Raw genomic sequence first — 21,801 nt, forward strand, 5'->3', positions numbered from 1 at the left:
GTACTGAGTGCTACAAACAGGACACAGTGTAGCCTTGGGTTTTAGTCTTAAAAGGAACAGCTTAACGTTTTAGAAAATGCACTAATTCACTCTCCTATTAGGTAAACAGATGGAAGTTACACAAGACATTTGATATCTCTCTTAGACCTGTCCTATAAAGATGAAGTTGGACTCAGACTTAGTTCAAGTTAACATACAAACTAGCTAGTAAAAATGACAATTTATGTGGACAGAGCCAAGTCAGGGATTCCCCTGTTTTCCATCTGTTAGTTAAGCTACTCAGCTGCTGCTGGTGGTGGTGGCACATTTACTGTACAGAGCAGTGAATGATTCTAATGTGCTTCTGGGAAATATAGAAGACAAGTGATTTTATAAAATGCTGAACTGTTCCTTTAAGGCATTTGGTGACAATATGGAGGAAACCTTTACGTGTGCATTCTAAGTGAGTGAGGCACTTTAACACTGTGGTTGGTGGAATACTTACAGCTGAGAACTTCTACCCGAGAAGAGGATTTTTGCATCTTCATCATCATCATCATCATCACCCTCCTCATCTACAAACTCCTCATCTTGTGCTTCCTGCTCAGCATCTTTTCCTGCAACCTCCACTGTTGGCTTCTCCTTGTAGTAAAGTTCATCAGCCTCCTGCCCGGGCCGGGTGTCAATCATAAAGAGTCCTTCAACTGATGCAGCGGGTACTTCTGACTTCCTGGAAGGCCCTGCCCGCTCGTCCTTCCTGCATCCCAAATCCTCCTCCTCTTCATTTACAGAACCATCCCTGTCCTCCTCCTCTCCAGCATATTCATCTTCATCATCACTACTCTCCAGTGGGCTGATTACTTTTGTCGTGACATTTGCAGATGGCAGTTCAGACTCCACCGTGATCTTGCACTGCTGGTTAGATGTTACTTGAACGGATTCAACATGGCTCTCACTGGAAGCAACCACCTGCTGAGCATTTACCTTCAATGTGCTGACTTCCATTTTCTCCACCACACTGGGTCGGGTTTCTACAAATGCATCCTCATCTCTTTGTGAAGAGTGGGTGTCCACAATAATTACTTCCATGGCTTCACCCTTCTCTTCAGTGATTTCAGTTGCATTGTCACACATTGCTACAGTAACTGATTGGCAAGGCTTTAGCAGCTCTGATGACGGGATCACTTCCTGCATCTTTTCCATCTCTGAGGTGTCCCCGTTGTTATTTTCAGTAGACAGCTCCTCCTGCTGGTCTCTGGCCACCACTGCAGGCCCACTAATAACTGCTTCAGCACAACCAGCACTGTCCAACAGTGAGGAACAACCATGGGAATCCTCGTTTGGGATGGCATTCACTCCCTTTTCCACAGTTTTTCTATCTGCTTTATTTGATGCGAAATCAGTACTATTCACACCTTTTTCTTCTTCCAATGTTTGGCTTTCATCTTCCTCCAACAGTGTGCATTCTGCATCCTCAGCAGTTACTGTACTGTCTAACCTAGAGGCACTTAAACTGTCCTCTTCAGTCTGCTCCCCAACTTTTTCCATAACAATACTTAGATCTCTGACTGAACGCCTGGAGGCTGGAGCACCTCGGCTGCTGTTATTTGAGCCTGTGCGGCTGCTACAGGGGGTCCCTCTGGCTGGTGTGGAGCAGGAACTGCCCGTTGGTGAATACACCTCTGTCAGCTCAGAGTCTGAGTCCATGGCTTTAGCACCTGTGGACTGGGTCTTGCCCTGTCTCTGAGTGGTCATGCTATAAGTGGGTTGAGAGTCAAACCCTTCAGAGCCACAAGACTGGGGCTCACTGGTATCTGCATTAGATGCTGCCTTCCCTCTTGCTGCCCTGGTACGACGGCCTGTCTGGGCAGGGGACAGAGAGCTTTCTGAGGCCTCGTCTAGGTGCATGGGGATGGGACTTGTTTGCCTCATAGATCTTGTGGTTCTGCGGGTGGTAGATTTGGAAACTTCAGCTCCTGAGATGCTGGACGTGCAGCTGTCAGCATCTGAAAGCTCCGAGTCCTCAGTTTGCTTTCTGGAAGATAACCTGGTACTAGCACTTCTTCTTTGAGATCGGGTGACTCTCTTGGAGTCGGACAACACAGAGCTACAGGACTTGGTCTCCAGCACCTGATTGACTTTGACATCTTCCACCTCAACGCGAGCTGGTTTTGAACTTTCAGGAACCGTCTTCGTCCCTGTGATCCTGCGACGACTTCTGCCAGTACTGGATGTGGACACTGCAGACGAGCATGAGTCCACCTCAGATATCTCATCTTTCTGACTTGTTGCATGAGGCCATCTCCTCCTGCTGGTGCATGTCACTGGTAGATCAATGTCAGACACCACAGAGCAGCAGGACTCCAGGTCTGAGGTGTCCCCTTCATGGGTAGAACCCAACGGTGTGGAGGGCTGCTCTGGACTGTGGAGCCTGGAAGCTCTGGTGCATCTTTTCAGAGTGGAGACTCTTGGAGACGCTAGAGGTCCTCCCTCACTTTTGGTAAGCTGACTCCTGGTAGGACTCTCTGCTTGTTTACTGGCCCTACTGCTTCTCCGAACTGTAGTCGGAGTGGCCTGTATAGCAGAAATAAGACATAAAAATAAAGCTTCAATAGCAATAAATGGATGTTTATTGTCAACAAATCCCATGAAAAGACCAGAACCAACATGTGTTAGTCTACTCAGACTTCCCAGCTGTGTTTGTACAATAGTACAAATTCAAAGCGCTGGTCGGTCAGAAGGGACTTGCTCTAATATTTATATAAAGCCCTCGTAAGGAAACAGCCTCACATCAACGCTCACATCAGTTAAATAAAAATCATGGCTTTACTTTCAAACTGTGCTGAAGGTTAAAAAAAACTCTTTAAATGTGTTGCTCCTCTCAGATGGGCTGTACTGTAGCAGCATCTGAAAATGGATCAACTGAATTCTTTGGCTAATTTTAAAGTTTCAACCAAGTCCTCCACTGACCACACCTACACAGGCTATGGGAATATCTGAGTGAGGTGTAGATCCTACAGTTATACTGGCTTTTGTTCCACTTTCTGTTCAAATGCTGGTTCATTCCTAGTTCTTATTGTTTCACGGTTTTGTCCTCATCTCCTCTGAGGTCGACCCGAGTCATTCCACTTTTTTGTCTAAAATTTACCAAGAGGCTTGTAGCATTTTTATTCTTGTCTCTGATCTGCAGTTTAGTCTGTGTCTAAATGTATGGACTATGCTTTGTGAAAAGCTGCAGAATAATGTTATCTGTGGGTAAGGTAGGATGTCCATGCAAAAATAAATAGATAAAATAAAAATGACTTGTATAAATAAACGTTAACTGAATGAGTTAAAGGTGAATAATGTGCTTTCGCTTGTATTTATTAAAAGTTTAAATGTTGCATTATATAGGATTGAGTATTTTAGTTAGATGATTCGTATTAAAAGATCCCTAGCCGCTGAAATAACGTTAATCTGTGATAGTTTGGATTTTCAAACTCTACCGATGTTGGAGCGCACACCGAACCCTGCTAAAAACACATACTTGTGAAACCTGCTCATTTACCATTAGGTGCATGTGATCTTTTAATCTACTCCATTTGTTTTGTTGTTCTTTATCGATTCCTCTCCAACCGAATCTCAAACATCGTAACATTTACAAACTGTGATGAGAAAGACAGACGGTGTCCACGTGAGTTGGAGCAGCTGAACACACAGGCTAACGCGGACACACGACAAACTCCGTTCACCCCGGACTAAACCTTCACATGGTATCTAGATATTCGCTAGTTTAAATGATATTTCTCTTCCACACGTACCTGAACACCCGGGGACTGCTCGGGGTTCGTCTTAGTTGGGGTCTCCATGCGTGCTGCTCTCCTGGTGGCCACCATCTTGACTGTGCTGTTATTTCACTTCCGGCATGAAGGCTAGACTTGGTTAATCGACAGAAGCAAATAAAGGCTGCGCAGACGATCGCAGAGCTACAACCCGACGAAATTGTAAACGTTAACCTTTTCTCTCCATTTATGTAATTTGTTAGTTTGCACTCTTTGCATATACCATTAACTTGTAAAGGAACCACACCTGTCACATAAAGTAAAATATTCCCCTCTAAAATGGAACAGAAAAATGTAAAGGTAGAGTTAAACTAATGTTTTTAATAACTTCAAATCTAGAGCCAAATTTAAGGTTGACATCAATGATTCTCCAGGAGAAAGTTGTCAAGTTCAGCTAAATCGGGGCCTGACGAGTTCACACAATCTGGTTCAGAAGAGCGTGAAGCTGGACCTGATCTTCAGTTGACCATATTCACTAATGTCTAAAGATCTTGATAGCTTTAATAATTGCACCGCCTATGTTTATTCAGTCATTTACATGTTTTACACATAAACATGCGTTTCATCATTTTAACCAAGCCGATTCGTGATATACAGATATGACAACGTTAAAGACGTTTACAGTACAACAGAGAATTTGTTTACATGAGATTTACTTGTACTGGACCCTGTCTAGAGAAACAAACATGATTCATAAATAAAAAGTTAAATTTTCCAGTGCTATAACAACAACACATAGTGAGGACATCATCCTGCTATTTATGCCCATATCAAAACACTGCTGATACTCAACTCTAAAATCAATCTCAAGAGCAATACATGGTTAGAAAAAAAGTATGATAAAATAGTTTTAAATAATCACATAATTGTCAGTTTAACCAGTTAAAGTTTCATTCAACCTACATAAAATAATCTCATATGTGGCTGGGTTTGAATTAGTGCATTGTTTTTCTCAATTAAGGATCGCTAATGGCGTTACATACAGCAGGAAAAATCTAAATTGTATGAATGAAATCAAGGCATTTTTCCATATAAGAAATGTTTATAATTCTCCTTTCAAAATGTCTGGAATCATCCTGAATACACTTTCTACCTTTTTCCATTTGCTACTCATAATCTTTTCATCCATACTGATACACTGTAAGTGAAGCTTGATTTGGGGGTATGAGCATAGAAGGAGCAGAAAATGAGAGGCACTTCATATCAAAACAACATTAAGGAACCTTCATCTTGGCTCAAAGTTTAGCAACCAACATTTTCCATTTTTGAACCAGCTGCTGTCAGTGTACTGGCTAACGCTAACCTTGGAGTTGATCTCGCACATTCATCTCCCATATTTGATCTCACTGACATGACTAATGAATACCTGCATCTGTTAAACTCAAGTAATCACAGATGATGAAGACCTTTTCTGTAAGATAAATCGATGATTTCAGGACTCGTGGTGATTGGCAGCGCCCATCATTCAGAGCTGCTACTTTGCATGCGGTGTCTGTGAATGAAAAAGGAGGAAAATGGCTTCATCCCTATTTTTCTCCTCTGGTGGGGTGTGCTAGGGGCTTGCCTTCCTTGCGCTGACAAGGTAGCCCTTAGACTTGATAATGCCCCTACTCTTGACAATGACGTTGTAGCGCAGGACCCACTCTAGCCTCCAGTCAGCAACATTCAGGTCCTGCAGCCCGTCCTGCAGCCCGTCCTGCATCGTCTCCTGGAAGGTGCCTGCTGACATCAGCTCTGAGAATAGAAACGCGAAGCCAGGAGAGGAACGTTTTAAAAAAATATCCACAGGTACATATGAGCTACAACATACAGTTCACTGTGCAAAGCACAAGAAAATGAGATGCCAGATACTTTGGATTAGACCAAATGCAATGCATTTATTGATTTTTTTTTTTTTTTTAAAGATAGGCTTAAAGGATCAATTGTGATTCTCTATCATTTTCTTATTGTCAACCAATCTCACAAAAAGACCAAAACCAACAATGTGTTAGTTCATCTCTAAATAATTTCTAACTTTCCTACTCTACCTATGGTGCAATTATTCCTAATAAAAGGAGTAAATGGGTCACAAACACATACTTTCACTGCAGCTTTTAACAAATATTACTGATACAGGAGTAGATAATGAATAATGCTGGGAACACATTTTGGATGCCAGTTAGCAGGAAAGTGTTTGTAGGATTAGTCAAAATAAACAACAGTGCCCATGTATAGTAATGAAAGAACAGCAATGGACCTCTAAGGTAAGAAGGGGTAAACTACTATAACACACAAACAATTGACAGCTACTGAAGGATCAATTCATTGATAGTTTTGGTCTTTTCACTACTTTTGTTGACACAAGGAAAAATATAAAATATCAACACTTTTCTGTTTTACTAAGGATAGAGCACTTGATTTGGGAGTCTCTTTAAACTTATCTACAAGCTTCACTATTTGCTGAATCATACATAAGTGCAGGCACTGATAACTAAAATTAAACAAACCCATCTGAACAACAGAGAAAATGAACTTTTCTTTCACCTTTGGGATCGTTATGTGTGAGGAGCTGGATGTCAAACTCTTTAGCAAAGGCTGTCAGGTCAGGAGGCATCACACAGCAGGAGGCCAGGTTGACCTGGTTACTGCTGGGCTTCACCTGGTCCCACAGAGGGAAAATGGTCAGTTATTGGCTTCCTTTGTTTTACCACAGAAAGCCAGTTTTTTATGCCTCGATGCCAGCAATCATCGCGGCCGGAGGCATTATGGTTTCGGCTTGTCTGTCCATCCCATTCTTGTGAACGCAATATCTCAGGAAGGCCTTGAAGGAATTTCTTCAAATTTGGCAAAAGTGATGAACAGATCAGATTTTGGTGGTCAGAGATGAAAGGTCAAGGTCACAGTGACCTCATATTCATCCCATTTGTGTGAATGTGATATGTCAGGAACACATTGAGGGAATTTCTTCATATTTGGCACAAGTGTCCACTTGGACCCAAAGATGACCTGACTAGATTTTGGTGGTCAAAGGTCAAGATCAATGACCTAACTTCTGCCCCATACCCATGAATTTGACTGGTTGGTGGAGGCGTACAAACGTGAAGCAGTAATTCTAGTTATCTGCCGTTCTGACCTACTGTCCAAAGTTAACATCACGGTTTCTTCTGAAGATGAGGCTAACATACTAAGGCTAACAAGAGTATCACTGACCTGAGCCCAGTTGTATAGCTGTTCCAGTAGATCTTTGTCCAGGTCAGAGGTGCCAATGGCTGCGATCTGCTGGCTCTTGACCAGTGTCTCCAGCTCCTCCCAGGCTGGCTGAAGGTGGGCCAATGTCTGGCTGTCATTCTCCAAGGGCCCAGGTGGCGCTATGATAACAGAGTCGAGCTGAGACACTGCCAGTGTCTGGCAGGCTACAGATGAGTGACAAATAAGGCCACACTGTGAGAAAGACTTCAGAATTTTAAAAAATAAAAGGTTCATATCAACTGCATGTTATTTTAAACACATATTAAAATTCTGTCGAAAAGACTTGAAGCTCACCCATCTCCACTGCATCTCTGATAGATGACTGAACTGACTCACACAGGAATAGTTTAGCTGCAAAAACAAGGCAACCATAAACATGTCATCCCCCACATTCTGTAGTCTAAATCATTTGTAATATTTATTACTTAATTATTTATTCTTCATTCAGCAAGTCATTAATTAAGGATGCTCTGGTCAATCGTTCATCTAATTGTGTGACTTGATCTGAAGCGCTTAAAATAAGTGAGGCAAATAAATGGAAAACCTATTTTGATTGGAATATGTGTGCTTTTTCAATAGCTACATGCTTGTTTTACTGTCTGTGTGCGTGGTTTACAAGCTGCACTGTACGCTCCAGGGAGTATTCACCACCACCACACAGAAGATTACTGGCTGCCCTCTCCCCACCCTACAACAACTGTACAGTTCCCGCTGTCTGAGTAAAGTCTGGAATATCCTAAAGGACTCATCCCACCCCAGACACAGCATCTTTGAACTGCTACCCTCAGGCAGAAGATACATAGCAGTTAGTCTCAGACAAACAGACTTAAAAACAGCTTTTATCCAAGTGCAATACAGACCCTGAACAGTACAATATGAGTGTATAAGGCTTTTACATTTTTTTAATTTATGTATTTAAAAAAATTTTTATAAGGACTGCTTTTTAAATTTCGTTGTACAATGTACAATGACAAATCAAGTTCTATTCTATTCTATTCTAATGCATAGTAGTACAGAGAGGAGGCACACACACACCACCCAACCCTCCACCTCCCCTCCACTACATGTCTCGGGGGGCATGAATTAAACATCACATATGGGTGTTTGGTGAATTTACATCATTAACATTAGAATGCTGGTTTTCCAGGAGAAGGGTCAAGGTAATGCAAGTAAATTGAGAATTTATTGGGGTCAAAGTGTTTATTCGTCATATGCACAGTTAGGAAACATGTTTCCTTGTACAATGAAATTCTTACTTTGCCGTCCACATGAATGCCACAAAATACAAATGAAATATAAAGTAGATGAATAAGTAACACAAAATCTAAGGCACTTTAAGCAGCAATATAATAAAAATATATAAGAATATAACAAAATGTATGCTGCAGCATGTGCAGCAGTCAACAGTCAATGTGCAATTATGCATGTGCAAACTGAGAATGTAAACCGTACATGACATATTTCCTGGTAATAAACTTTTTCAGTCTAGAGTTTTTCAGTCTAGCGGTCCTGCATTTCACACTTCTGAACCTCTGGCCAGAGGGTAGGGAGGTGAACAGTCCATGCTGGGGGTGGGTGGGATCCTTGAGGATGGAAGCAGCTTTCCTTTTTTGTCTGATCATTGTGGAAGAATTTCTACTTCTTTTTCTTTGACACATTGTATTTATTTTGTACACAATATACATTATTCTATGGGCAGCCCCCCAAGATCCCACAAGACCTGTGATTGTGACAAAAGCTATTTAAAAATAGGTCAGTGCAAACCATCACATGCAGAGAGTGGTAAAGACTGCAGAGAAGATCACCAGGACTCCACTGCCCTCTCTGCAGAGCATTTACCACCGCAGGGTGTGTAGGAAAGCTGCCTCCATCCTCAAAGCTCCCACCCACCCCCAGCATGGACTGTTCACCTTCCTACCCTCTGGCCGGAGGTTCAGAAGTGTGAAATGCAGGACCTCCAGAATGAAAAACTCTTTCTTTCCCTCTGCCATCAGACTCCTAAACAGCTGAGGAGTTTATTACCAGGAAATACATCATGTACTGTTTACATTCTCAGTTTGCACATTGACTGTTGACTGCTGCACATGCTGCTCCCATGCAGCATACATTCTCTTATTATATTCTTATTATTAAAGTGTCTTAGATTTTGTGTTACTTATTTATCTACTTTATATTTCACTTGTATTTTGTGGCATTCATGTGGAGGCAAAGTAAGAATTTCATTGTACAGGGAAACACGTTTCCTAACTGTTCATATGACAAATAAACACTTTGACCTTTGACTAATTGCAGTGCGCTCAGAGAAGGAAAGAAAATAGTTTAAGAAGTGTGTGTCTGACTCCATATATCAAATTTCACTTAGTACAATACAATGATTAACGAAACCCACACAAATGTAACTAACTGAAGGTGTGACATTGCAGATGTAATGCTATTGCAGATGACCAAATCAGGACTGACCTGAGACCTTCACCTCCTCCCTCTCTTCGGGTGTGATCACATCCGTTTCCTGGGGAACGAAGCAGTCCAGTGTATCTGGAAAGTCCTGCATAAGAAAAACACTTCATTTCTAAACTGTTTAACCTGTTATGTGATTGGAGCCCTGTTCAGGTATGAAATACATAATTTTACTACATCGACCTGTAATTACTGTTAATCTGTTACAAAAGTGTTCATTTGGGTTTTGTTTTTTTGGACAAAAACATTACGGAGAAAGTCACTATGACACTGCGCCACTGAAAACCTGCTTTGATTTAAAGACAGAAGACTGTTTTGTTTCCTTCAGGCTGCAGCACTTATGGCTCTTCAGATTATTTTACAGTCAGAGGCTTAAAGACACTTTCTTCCAAGTGGATTCATTAATGCAGTCTCTCAAATTTTATCATTTGTTAGATTAAAGCCAATTTTATAATGTAAGATGACAAGAAAGAGGGCTACAGAAATATAGTTTCTGTGCACTCGCATGTTGTATATGATATTTAGCATATGACATAAAAGACAACATAGGACATAAGTACTGGAAAACATATATACACACACACACACATATGAAAGCATGACACCTCCAAACTACAGCCACAATTAGAATTATGTGAAAAACTGTAGCTTGGGTTAGAAGTTAGAAGCTCATGCATAGTTCACACACAGCTATAAGGTCTGAAGAGCCTCATGTGAAATCATACAGGAGAGAAGCCAGTCAGGTGAGTTTGTGGCAAAACCTTTTGCAGCACCTGCATATTGTTGTCTTTTACTGCATATGATAATTCATACTCAGAAAATAGAAATGAAGTGACATTCATTACTAGATGACTAGTTAAAACATTTCAAAATGCACCTGTATTGATTTGCATTTTGTGACTTTTGGTCGAATAAAAGACTTTTTCCAGTCATATTTCATCACTGAAGATCTAAAGAGTAATAAAATATCATGTCATTCCCATGAACCCAATATCGTTTACTGTCTCATCTTGTGAGCTAAGTGTATCATCACACCCCTAACCACATTCAGTAGATACATATCCAAATTAGCAGGATTAGTTGAGCCTGATATCAGCATGTTAACCTGAATAACAGGACCCTGGTCTGATATTTATTGGGCTGTACAGTGTTAATAATGTCACGGTTTTTTGATTTTTCCCTGAAGGAAAAAAACATTTAGCACTGATTTTCCATGCATTAATTCAAATGTATGCTTTTTAAAACCGATTTTATTTTCTTTGTGGATGAGAGAATTGATTGATACATGTATTACAGTACTAATAATAAGGTGAAATGAGCATTTAGTTGCTCTTGGGCACATGTAACATTGTGTTGTTGTGGTCTCTCTGACAGCATTCACTTTGGATTTGTGTAGTGCTGTAAGTGATACAAAAATGTTACCATGTTTGAACCAATAAAATTCCTTTACTGGCTTTTCACTGCTAAAATAGCATGACATGAACTTTGAAAAATGTCAAGCTTCACATGAACATGTTACAAAACTTGTTTTGTGTTTTTATCCTTGCAAAAAAAAAGATGACTCTGAACCCATGACCCAAAAAATCCCATTCTACACATTTCTCTGTGGGGGATTTGTCTATAATAAGTTTCACAAGAGACCAGTCCTAAAACCTCCCCCAGGCCTGTGTGAGTCCAGTGGGCATGAGGATAAAAGATGAAGGTGATTAGTGGAGCCCAGCAAAACAGCCGGAGCCCGTCACTATTTTGAATCCTGCTGCCTTGTTAAATCTTGATTACATTTTTAAGAACATGTTGATACACACAGAATATCCAATGCTATCACAGTTAATGGACAAAACATCCTCACCCCCACCCACCACCCATCCTAACACACACATTCGGAGTGGTGGCTTTGGTAGCCAGCACTGCATGAATACTCATCATGACAGATTCTTTTCAGTCGGCGCAGAGGTAGCCTCTAATGTCCATCACTGCAGTTAATTTACTTAGCACGATGTTATGTAACTGCAGGTCTGGCCAGCACTGACCGTCAATGCAAATACTACTGTGTTAATTTGACTATACACATGCAAAACTGGTACACATTGTGTGTTCAGTGAATTAGGTGAACTACTGTACTCTCTAAAGCACTACATGAAAACATTAAGGACACAGTCTCCCCACCTCGGACGAGGGCTTTGTCGTAGAAATCCAGTCGCTCAGTGTAGCCTGAATGCAGTCCTGAAGCTGAGATATCACACAGGAAAAAAATGTGGTTAAATTAACACCAGTGAAATGTGGGAATCTTTTTAAACTGAGACTTAGCAAAAGCTGAACAACTCTGTATTCTCAAGAGACTCAGCATAGCAGTCAAAGTAGTGGAGACAATGAAAAAACGCCAAGTTTAAGCAGTGATGAATGAATATTTCACTTTGAATCTAAAGCCACTATTTACAAAAGGATACACATCGGGTGTGGAGCTGCACTAGTAGTTTAAGAAGGGCATGGATGAGTGAGAAATGTTGAAGGCAGCAGGCCTTTAAGAGACTGAACACTGGGTTTACAAACATCAGCTCTGACACTGCCTTCATGTCACATGGAACAAACGGCAGAGATGGGAAAGATGCCCATTTTTATGACTTTTAATAATAATAATAATAATAATCTTTATTTGTACCGTACTTTCCATCTCAAGAGCACAAAGTGCTACAGCAATAAAAACATAGTAATACAATATCAGTTAAGAACACTCAAACAGACAGAAGCCAAATAGATATCCAGCGTCTGATATAGGCCAACTCCCAGCCGGCTCTCCCACCGGGGGCTTAACCGTGGTGGCCCAGAGGAGCAATACACACACTAATATATTAAAACTAGTTAAGAAATAAATTATTAAAGGTGACGAAGTATAGTTGCCATATTTGTCAGTGAAGTATAAAAACAGTGTCAACTGGCAATGTAAGTCCAATTACCTTGCACAATAGAAACATAAGGCAGCCATGTTTATTTAGTTTTCACATTATAAAGTGCAGGCTTATAAATATATATTCATATGATATATCATCTGAAGCAACTATTAAGAAAGTAACAAGTTGACCTAAATCCTCTTATGAAACATCTGCCACACCTTTGCAGTGCCAGAACAACTAGTCAATCAAGAGATTTGTAAGTCAACAGAAAATATATTTTCATTGACACTAATATATTTTCATTGACACTAAATTGTACAACATTAAGCAAACTGCCAAACACTGCCTTATATGTTCATATGCACTTCACTACATTATAGAGGTAAATATTGTACTTTTTACCCCACTAAAATATTTGACAAATTACTTTTCAGAATCAAATGAATAAAACAAAATACAGTACAATCATAAAACGTTTGATCCCAGGTTGCAAATTCACAAGCTACCCAGAAATATGTGCCTTTAAATTATAAATATATAAGGTAACTTAGGTAACACTGGTCCCACCTTTACCAGCTGCAGCATTTAAATGATAAACACAACTATATATCAATAATTATAGCCCAATACATTAATGCCAAATGTGCCATTTTGCATAAAGAGTAACCTACTGATTTATCACATTTATAGACTGAACCTGTAGCTACTCCACTTTAGCTCACACACGGTCCTTTAAATACAGGCCTCGAGAAGTATGAAATATTTTTAAAACATATTTACCTCTTGTAGTCCTCTTTATAGACCGCTTATACAACCTTACACGTTTTATTACCGATTAACACGCAACTGATGTCGTTAGCTGGCTAAATATTTAGCCAGGTAGCCTGAAGTAACTTGCGGGCTAAGCTAATGGTGCTGTCCTATAAATTCAGAGGTTTAGTGTTTATCTCACCTCTTCGGTGGGGGAGCCTGGACATTTCTTCTTCAGGCGACTTCGGCTGACTAAATTCCCGGTGTGGAACCGGAGAGTTTTAGCGTGGTCCAACAACATCTTCGCGTCAGTGTTTATGCTGTTGCTGTTTTGCATATCCATGTGCGTTTCGGTAGCTAGCTAACGAGCTGATAAACAGTGCTTTCAACCAGTCACACTGACTGACTACTGCTCTTCTCTGCTAACAGCTCACAACAGTACAGCCCCCGCTGCTATTAAAAAAACAAAACAAAAAAAACAAAAAAAAAATCGATGTATCAGGATGACTTGCACCGACTGCTGACTGGCTTCCTAGTTTCTCGGTTGCTTAGTGGATGTCAGGGAGGTAAGCCGGTCGGTTACGCCCACTTGGAGGTGGAGGCGTGACTGTCCTGTAAAACCCGGTCAAGGAACAGACATTAACTGGGCATAAACCAGGACTGGAGCGTTGGAATGGGTTTTTGTGTTTGTGCAGTTCCACATCTGGCCGCTAGATGGAGGCATAGAACAGTAAGTGCTGTGTTTAAGCACAGATAGTTTACACCCGCATTCCAAATGTTACCTACAAATGACAAAAATATTAGCATCAAAATATATTTAAAGTACCAAAAGTAAAACTAATCATTGTGCAGAATAGCACATTTCACCCTAATGCATATCATATTATTTGATCATAGTAGCTGATACATTATTGTGTGCATGACATTCAGTGCAGCTAGTAAAGGTGGAGCTAATTTTAATTACTTTTAAAGGAATATTAATTACTGCTAGGTAACTTGTTTCTGTATGCGGATCAATAAAGTCTTATTATTATACTGTATGCTGTTTAATTAATCAAATTCTGTAAAGTAAAGATTAAGTATGAAGTAGCACAACATTAAAATACTCAAGGAAAACACAAATCTGTCACAATTGTACTTAAGTACAGTGCTTGAGTAAATGTAGCGTACATAGTTGTGTTCAACAGCAGTATATGTGAGGTACGTTTTATTACTTTTCACTGCTACTTCATTACATTTCAGCCACTACCTGTCTTTGTGGAGCCTGCACACTCCCACTTAGAACCAGAGCAGAGCTATTATTTTTTAGAGCCCATTTTATTGTGATCTTAAAGTCAACCTTTTTTATAAATGTCTATCTACGATGATTTATATGCCACCTGAATGTAGATTACATTACATGTTTATATTTTTACTTGGCATAGTTCAGTTTTGTTAAATACCAATCATCTATGTAAAAGAGCATTGTATGTTTTATTTGTTCTGCTTAGCTGTTATAATGTGTTTGACGCATGTATACAAGTATTGGCTTGCTTTCCTTTTGTTTTCTCTTGATCTGAAGGTAATGTAATTAGTGTCTGGGGACCTTTAGTGTCTGACACTTGAATAAAAATATTCATTCATATTTCAGAAGGAAATATTGTACTACACTACCTTATCTGATAGCTTTATGTGCAAAAAAAGACAAAAATATTAGCATCAAATGAGCTAGTAATTGTATGTTTTCACACCACAGACTGGGACATCCTCTGCAGTCCTCATGGAGAGGACATAGACGGCCTCACACACTGTGTTTTGAAATACATAAACATCTGTGTGGAAAATATCGTACCATCCAGGAGAGTACAGTGTTTTCCCAGTAACAAGCCATGGGTGAGCCCTGAGTTAAAGGCACTGCTGAATGAGAAGAAGAGGGTTTTCTTCTCAGGGGACAAGGAGGAGCTGAGCAGGGTGCAGCGGGAACTAAAGTACATGATCCGGAGGTGCAAGGCTGGCTACAGGAAGAAGCTAAAGCAGAGCATGGAAATGAACAATGTACGTGAGGTGTGCAGAGGTCTGAAACACATCTTGGGCCACGAAAAAAGTGGGGATGGTCACCAGGTCACAGGAGACCAGGCCTGGGAAAACGAATTGAATCATTTAACAGATTTGACTCTAACCAGTCATTAGCCCCCACCCAGCCAGCCCCGCTGACTCACCTCTCTAGGTCAGTCGTCTCCTCATAACTGCAGCTGCTCACACCTCAGCTATACCTTACCCTTCCTCCCACTGTCATGGAAGGTTCTCAACAGCCTACAGCTCCTGACCAGTTATCGCCCACACGCCCCCTCCACCTCATGGCGGACCAGGTCAGGAGGGCGTTAAGGAGGATTAAGGCCCTGACCACATCAGCCCCAGGGTCCTCAGGGAGTGTGCAGACCAGCTCAGTGAAGTGGTCCAGTACATGTTTAATCTGAGTCTTAGCCTGGAGAGAGTCCCGGCTGTGTGGAGGACATCCTCTGTGGTCCCAGTTCCTAAAATATCTCATCCTAAGGAGCCGAACCATTACAGACCTGTTGCCCTGACCTCTCACCTGATGAAGACCATGGAGAGTATTGTCCTCGGCCACCTCCGTGCTCAAGTGAGCCCGGAAGTATTGTGAGGGTCATGTTCTTTGACTTCTCCAGTGCTTTCAACACAGTCCAGCCATCACTGCTGAGGGGGAAGTTGGAGGGGGCAGGTGTGGACCAACACCTGTCTGAATGGATCATTAACTACCTCACAGACAGACCTCAGTTCGTAAGGTTACGCGACTGTGTGTTGGATGTGGTAGTCTGCAGCATGGGGGCACCCCAGGGGGCGGTACAATCCTGCAGGTCAAGAGAGAGAAAGGAGGAAGAGAGGCAGGCAGACCTGACAGTTTCTGCTAATAATTCTGTACTTTTACTTATGTAACATTATGAATGCCTGCTTTACTTTAATGCAGTATTTTTTTAATATTTCAAATATTTTTATTTACATAAGTAGAAGATCTGAATATTTCCTTCACCCCTGAAAATCAGAGATAATAACCCAATAATATGTAAAACACTGAGAAGAACAGAATTATTCTTAATGAGTACTATTAATTAAGACACCAAGTTTGCCTTAAATTTCATGGCTTTTTTGTCTGTGTGTACACATTCAATGTTATACTTTGATGTAATTTTGATCTGACATTTGTGTGGGTATTATGTAATCACTCCTGTTTATTAAAATTATTAGACATCTTGTCCTTGCATGTGAAGTATGAATTATCCATGATGAGTGACGTGTCATCACAGATTATTTAAATAAACGTACTCACACTTTCACCTTTACCTGAGTGAGCCCATTTGTGGTTGAAAAAATAAAATAATTTGTACTCAGATAGACGTGTGTGTGCATGTTTTTATGCCTTATTGTTTACAGGTTGGAGAGGGATACTTTCTGTTTCTGCATGACAGCTCCCCTCTGCAAGAAGCCAGACCAAAAAAAGAAGACAATAAATGTTTTTCTTTGTTTGGAGTGAAAGCACTTGACTCCCTAGCACGGAGTTTGGATCTCCAACACTTTGGGGGTGAACTGGAGTTTTGACTCCAAGCCAGAAGTTATATCCTTGCATAAGTCCCTGACTTCACAAATGTTTTCGTGGCTGAATGGCAGGAAATTTGCCTTGCCAGGTTTCCAAATATTGTAAGAAGCCTTACTGGAAGAGTAGAGATAACTCTTGAAATTAGATGTGCTTAAGAGTCATACACTGGTGTAATGTTTGGCTCCCCACAGACTTTCAATGATTTACTGTTTCTTTATTCATTCATTCATTCATTTTCTACCGCTTAATCCCTGAGCGGGGTCACGGGGGGGCCGGAGCCAATCCCGGCCGGCAATCGGGCGAAGGCGGGGTACACCCTGGACAGGTCACTGTTTCTTTATAACATTAGCATATCTTTCAGTGTTTTACACATAGACCTGAAGCGCAAACAACACAACCTAATAAATTAAAAATTCAGAAAACTGTCATGGTTCTGTCCTACTGCTTCCGGTTTCAGGCTCTTATTTTGTCACCCCCTCCTTGTTCTACTTTCATCTCAGCTATGGACTCTTTACTGTAATCAGTGCTCATTGCCTACACCTGTGTTCACCCCTATTTAAGCAGCTTCCTCCCACCAGGAAGCTGCCAGATTGTTCTTGACTCTGTGCAGACTTTTCAGCATTTCTTCTTGTTTCCTGTGATTCCTGTTTTTGACCCCGGCTTGCCTTGACCAACGATTACCGCCTTGCCCTCCTGGTTCTGATTGTGTTTCTGTGTAATGACCTTCTGACCTCCCATTTTTTGGATTCCTGGCTGTGTGTGTTTGTTGGCATTGAACCTAGACTGTTATTTGACTTGGAGTATGTTTTTTGCATTATTGCAGTGTCTGCCCTTTCCGTGAGTAATAAAAGAGAACTAGCCACTCACTTTTGTCTGGCCTTACAATTGAGTCCGCCATAAGCTGTGTTGGTAGCTTTACTGGCCAACCCTGACAGTAAACATCATTAGTTCAAATTAGGACTGACATCTGGGAGTGGAAGAGAAAGTGAATTGTCAGGCCTAGGCACCTTCAGTTTATTTCTATACTGTACATAGGACTTGAAGGATCATCCTGTTTTCTTTCTCGGTATAGAAATGACTGGGGGGTGGGGGGTTGGGTTAGTTATTTTTTTGACTGATTTCATAGTTTTTAATTCATTAATTAAACAATTTCTTTAGTCCTTATTTAGTGCAACAAAAGAGTTTAATGGTGGAGGGTTTTGGAGCAGCATGCAGATGTTCATGATGGAAAATAAAAAAAAAAATAGAGCAAAAGCTCATAGGTAAAATACAAACATTACAAAGCACTGAAAATGTTTTCTGAAATGAATCAATGACTTCTGTATTTCTAAATTTTGGGAAATGACCATGCATGTAGAATCACATGTGCATATTTATTTAGACCACTATGGTGCAAAAGAACTTTTATAAACATCAAAAACAAAAACAATGAAGGGGTTGTTACTATAAGGCATGGTAACTAATATACTTAAATTTGGAAAGCACAGCGCATCAGAGCAGTAAACAGTCTGAAGAACAGGGTCTTGATTTTCCCCAGCTTCTTTCTAGTTCTAGCTAGTTTTGAGTATTTTTATGTAACCTGTCATATATGGATTGAAGTTGTTTATAGTTGAAGGGCCCATTTGTCCTCTCCATGTACTGGAGATGAATAATGTTTTGGAAGAGAACTAGAAAGGAGAAACATATTATAGATGCATTAGGGGTACCTGGGGGGTATTGATATATTGTATGTGTATATTGCCTTTTATCATGCGCACCTTACCTCAGCCAAAACCAAAAACCACTGTAAATCAAATAGTGTCAACAGTGTTGGAAGCAGTGTGTTATTGGGTAGAGTTTTTTGTGTTGGGGGAGGGCAGATTTTATGTGTGCACTATAAGAGTATAGAGCCACCACCAACTGCACCAGATGAAAGGTTTTCCTCCCTCCCACCTCTTGTGAAATATCGGATCTCTGCAGGTATGTTTCTCTGCATGCCTATGAAACACTCTTCTCTTGCATATATTCTTGTGCTTTTGCAACCCTGATTTTGCTAAGTGTTCTAAGATGTTTAACAAAATGTCAGCAAGATTAGAGAGGGGGAAATCCAGCCATAATTTATCAGAAACTGACTTTGTTGCTGTAAAGCAGCAATCAGAATGCTTGAGATGAAACAGCTGCACACAGCTGGAAGCAGACAAAGATGTAAATCCTTTTAATCAGGGGTCAAATTCATAACCCTTTTCTTTCACAAGAGCACAAATGGTGGTGGTGGGGGGTGGGATTTGTGATGGAAAATATTATAATAATGGCCAGGCTGAAAGGGGGGTTGGGGTTTCTGCTTTTCTACTCTGATTTACTGATTTAGTTTGTTTCTGTGCAGTGAGCCACACAAGAACAGCAGCAGCCATGAAACTTCAAGTTCTTGTCTTCCTTCTGTTCCTCACCTGCACCTCCCTGAGTATGGCACAAGGTAAGTGCAATGGACCAGGTGTGGTTTACACCAGAGCTAATATTGTAATAGTAAATTGTAATTAACCTCATGCAAATTTAACAAAGCATCTTTACAGTAGGTCAGTGTTATACAGGTAACGTTTCAGTATTTTGCATTAGTAAGCTACACTGGTGAAAGTGAGAAGTACTGTTTGGTAATGTGGAGAATATGTGTATTTTGCTTCTTGCCTATATCCTCAAGCACTTTTGTCTTCAAAAATTTGACATTTTATTAAAACAGAAGTGATTTAACTGGACAAATGAGAGAGTATGCGATCATACTCAGGCGAATGACAGAAAAAAATATGTTCATATCTACAAAACATTTTGTTTTATCATCTGAGAAATGGTTAATTTCCCATATGACAGATAGTAAATAACACAAATCTGAAAAACAATTTGCCAGGGGGCAAATTGTTTTTCAGGACAAGACACCAAAAAGTTATTGAAACGGTTTGGCATATCTTATACTTTTATTGAACGTGTTCAGTATTTAAAAAAAATTCCCATGAAGATCTAAATGTTTCAAAGCCATTTCCACACAACCAGGAATAACAGGAAAAGAGAAAATTATAAATCCTTCATTTATCAAATGAAACATCGTCCAACTAAATAGTGAAAACAATTTAATATCTAACATGTGTTGTTTGGATTTAAACACCTCCCAGGTTGCTAAAACCTCCAAATTCCCAAAAATGAAAAACCAACAGATCTCAGACACAAGCTGAGCAGAACAAGCTGTGTAAACACCTCTGCCAAGTAGGAAATCACAATAACTATGAATAGCTTAGCTGGTTATGTAAATATATCCTACCAAAATATTCAGGTTGCACTGTTATTTATATAAACATATAGAGTCTGCAACCAGCTGTGTCAAAGCAGGCAACGATGGTGAAGGTGAGCTTCAGCTGGCTGAGCCAGGATCAGCTGTCAATGTGGAGCTTTGTGTGTGTGTGTGTGTGTGTGTGTGTGTGTGTGTGAACTGTATGTTTTTGCAAGAGAATTGGCATCTTTTACTTTTATTTGTTAATGCCAAACTTTCTGATACTTGTGGGTGCAATAATGGAAATTTCCCAGACAATGTTGGCTTAGCCCCAGACTAATGATTTCATGACAAGTTATTCAATTAACAGCAATTTGTGAAACCCACGATTGTGTTTTCCCTGTTAATAGTGATTTAATAGCCAACAAATCAAATCGTATATTGCTTTCTTTTTGGACACTATCCCAGGAGAGGCCTTTCAAATTATGTCTCCCACTTTCTTTCTCTCTGTCCAGGCACGTATGGCAATTGCTGCCTCGGCCATGTTGAGAGGTTGGGACAAAGAGCAAGGAAAAACATCCAATCTTACAGGATGCAGGAAACAGATGGTGATTGCAACATTACAGCTGTTGTGTAAGTAACAATTATGTCCTCCAGTTTTGGCCCTTACTGAGCATTTTGTTTGTTTTATATTGTTGAAATTTCCCTTTGTTACAAATGGTCAAACACTAACAGATAAAAAGCTACCTGCTTACTGAGGAAGCGATTGCTTCCAACTCAGAGCTGCACTGATGTCTTTGACAATATACATAACACTTGTGCAGTAAGTTAGCTTAAATCAATTTGTTTATGCAGGTTTGTGATGAAGAAGAAGCCTTCACAAAAAAAACAGCGTCATATTTGTGGCAATCCAGAGCACCAGTGGGTCCGAGATGTAATTGTGTCTTTGGATAAGAAAATGCAGAATTAGGTAAAAAGAAACACATGTATACAATGACACAATGCTTTATGGCTTATAGACAAACTAAATCACTGTGTAATCATCATAAACCCTTTGTCTTTGCAGACCACTGATAAGAGAGACCCAAGAGATGAATGGGGGAGAGGAATGCAGCTGTTTCACTTCCTGTCAGGCATCATATATCACCTTTAACCAGATGGAATATGTTTGAGTAGATTTTCTGTTGCTGACAGAGATTATCAGTCATGTATACACTCGCTCAGTACGCTCAACATTATAACCAGTGTAGCAAAATTCATTTATATGAGCCATCGCTACCGTTCACCCATCTGTGACGAGCAGCGCCTGCTAGATATGAGCCACTATTTGGCAGCTTTGAAATCTGTTTGCAGAGTGTGTGTGTGATCTATATGTTAAAATACTTGGGGGATAAGATGAGAGTTTTTATAGAACAGATTCCCATATTTTTGTACCAGCACTCTAATGTACTTTGTGTCTTCCTATATCAAATAAACAATAACAAAGACTCTGGGTTCCAGTTCATCAGAAAAATGGTTAAACATTACACTGTTTTAAGAATGCTTTGACCTCTTTTGGTTAATCCAAGGTTGATTTTGGGATAACTGCACCCCCACCCAACATGATGTTTTACTTGATACTAATAAAACAAAGCTGGCTCTCATTCAGTTTGGATTTGGCATCAGTTCATGACACTACAGGTATGTGCCAAAAAATTAGAATATCGAGGGAAAGTCCATTTATTTCAATAATTTGTTTCAAAAAGTGAAACTTGTATGTTATATTAGTTCACTGCACACAAAGTGAAATATTTCAAGCCTTTATTTGTTTCAATTTTGATGATTATGGATTAAAGACAAAAAAAACCC

General features: G+C 40.2%; 3 protein-coding genes across 3 annotated transcripts in view; 1 reads left to right on the top strand and 2 right to left on the bottom strand.

Annotated features, from left to right (window-relative positions):
- Nucleotides 1–3,955, bottom strand: part of dnttip2 (deoxynucleotidyltransferase, terminal, interacting protein 2) — an 8,079-nt gene extending 4,124 nt beyond the window's left edge. The window contains exons 1-2 of the mRNA XM_020612970.1: nt 3,780–3,955; nt 485–2,553 (exon numbers count right to left, since the gene is read on the bottom strand). Of these exons, the coding sequence (XP_020468626.1) occupies nt 485–2,553; nt 3,780–3,854 (2,144 nt within the window). The 5' untranslated portion in view covers nt 3,855–3,955. The remainder of the gene's footprint in view (nt 1–484; nt 2,554–3,779) is intronic.
- A 244-nt stretch (nt 3,956–4,199) lies between these two features.
- gclm (glutamate-cysteine ligase, modifier subunit) lies at nt 4,200–13,695 on the bottom strand. Its single transcript, XM_020612973.1, has 7 exons — nt 13,329–13,695; nt 11,652–11,714; nt 9,489–9,573; nt 7,323–7,379; nt 6,990–7,192; nt 6,324–6,438; nt 4,200–5,534 (listed from the first exon to the last, which is right to left on the bottom strand). The coding sequence occupies exons 1-7, from the start codon at nt 13,467–13,469 to the stop codon at nt 5,353–5,355; spliced, it is 846 nt and encodes a 281-aa protein (XP_020468629.1). The 5' UTR covers nt 13,470–13,695; the 3' UTR covers nt 4,200–5,352.
- Nucleotides 13,696–18,610: 4,915 nt separating this feature from the next.
- On the top strand, nt 18,611–21,438 carry ccl25b (chemokine (C-C motif) ligand 25b). Its single transcript, XM_020613037.1, has 5 exons — nt 18,611–18,677; nt 19,081–19,170; nt 20,469–20,586; nt 20,809–20,923; nt 21,020–21,438. The coding sequence occupies exons 2-4, from the start codon at nt 19,107–19,109 to the stop codon at nt 20,921–20,923; spliced, it is 297 nt and encodes a 98-aa protein (XP_020468693.1). The 5' UTR covers nt 18,611–18,677; nt 19,081–19,106; the 3' UTR covers nt 21,020–21,438.
- Nucleotides 21,439–21,801: the final 363 nt, after the last annotated feature.

This window comes from Monopterus albus, unplaced genomic scaffold (genome assembly GCF_001952655.1).
Source record: "Monopterus albus unplaced genomic scaffold, M_albus_1.0 scaffold129.1, whole genome shotgun sequence".
In the NCBI taxonomy this organism is placed as follows: Eukaryota; Metazoa; Chordata; class Actinopteri; order Synbranchiformes; family Synbranchidae; genus Monopterus; species Monopterus albus.

What these genes read in the sequence shown, in the direction of transcription:
- gclm (XM_020612973.1), bottom strand. Translation starts at nt 13,469, where the DNA reads ATGGATATGCAAAACAGCAACAGCATAAACACTGACGCGAAGATGTTG. An exon ending in CAGAGATGCAGTGGAGATGG is followed by an intron (nt 7,193 to 7,322) that starts GTGAGCTTCAAG and finishes ACTCATCTGTAG; the next exon opens with CCTGCCAGACACTGGCAGTG. An exon ending in CACACATAACGATCCCAAAG is followed by an intron (nt 5,535 to 6,323) that starts GTGAAAGAAAAG and finishes TTCTATTCTCAG; the next exon opens with AGCTGATGTCAGCAGGCACC.
- ccl25b (XM_020613037.1), top strand. Translation starts at nt 19,107, where the DNA reads ATGAAACTTCAAGTTCTTGTCTTCCTTCTGTTCCTCACCTGCACCTCC. An exon ending in CTCCCTGAGTATGGCACAAG is followed by an intron (nt 19,171 to 20,468) that starts GTAAGTGCAATG and finishes CTCTCTGTCCAG; the next exon opens with GCACGTATGGCAATTGCTGC. An exon ending in TGCAACATTACAGCTGTTGT is followed by an intron (nt 20,587 to 20,808) that starts GTAAGTAACAAT and finishes TTGTTTATGCAG; the next exon opens with GTTTGTGATGAAGAAGAAGC.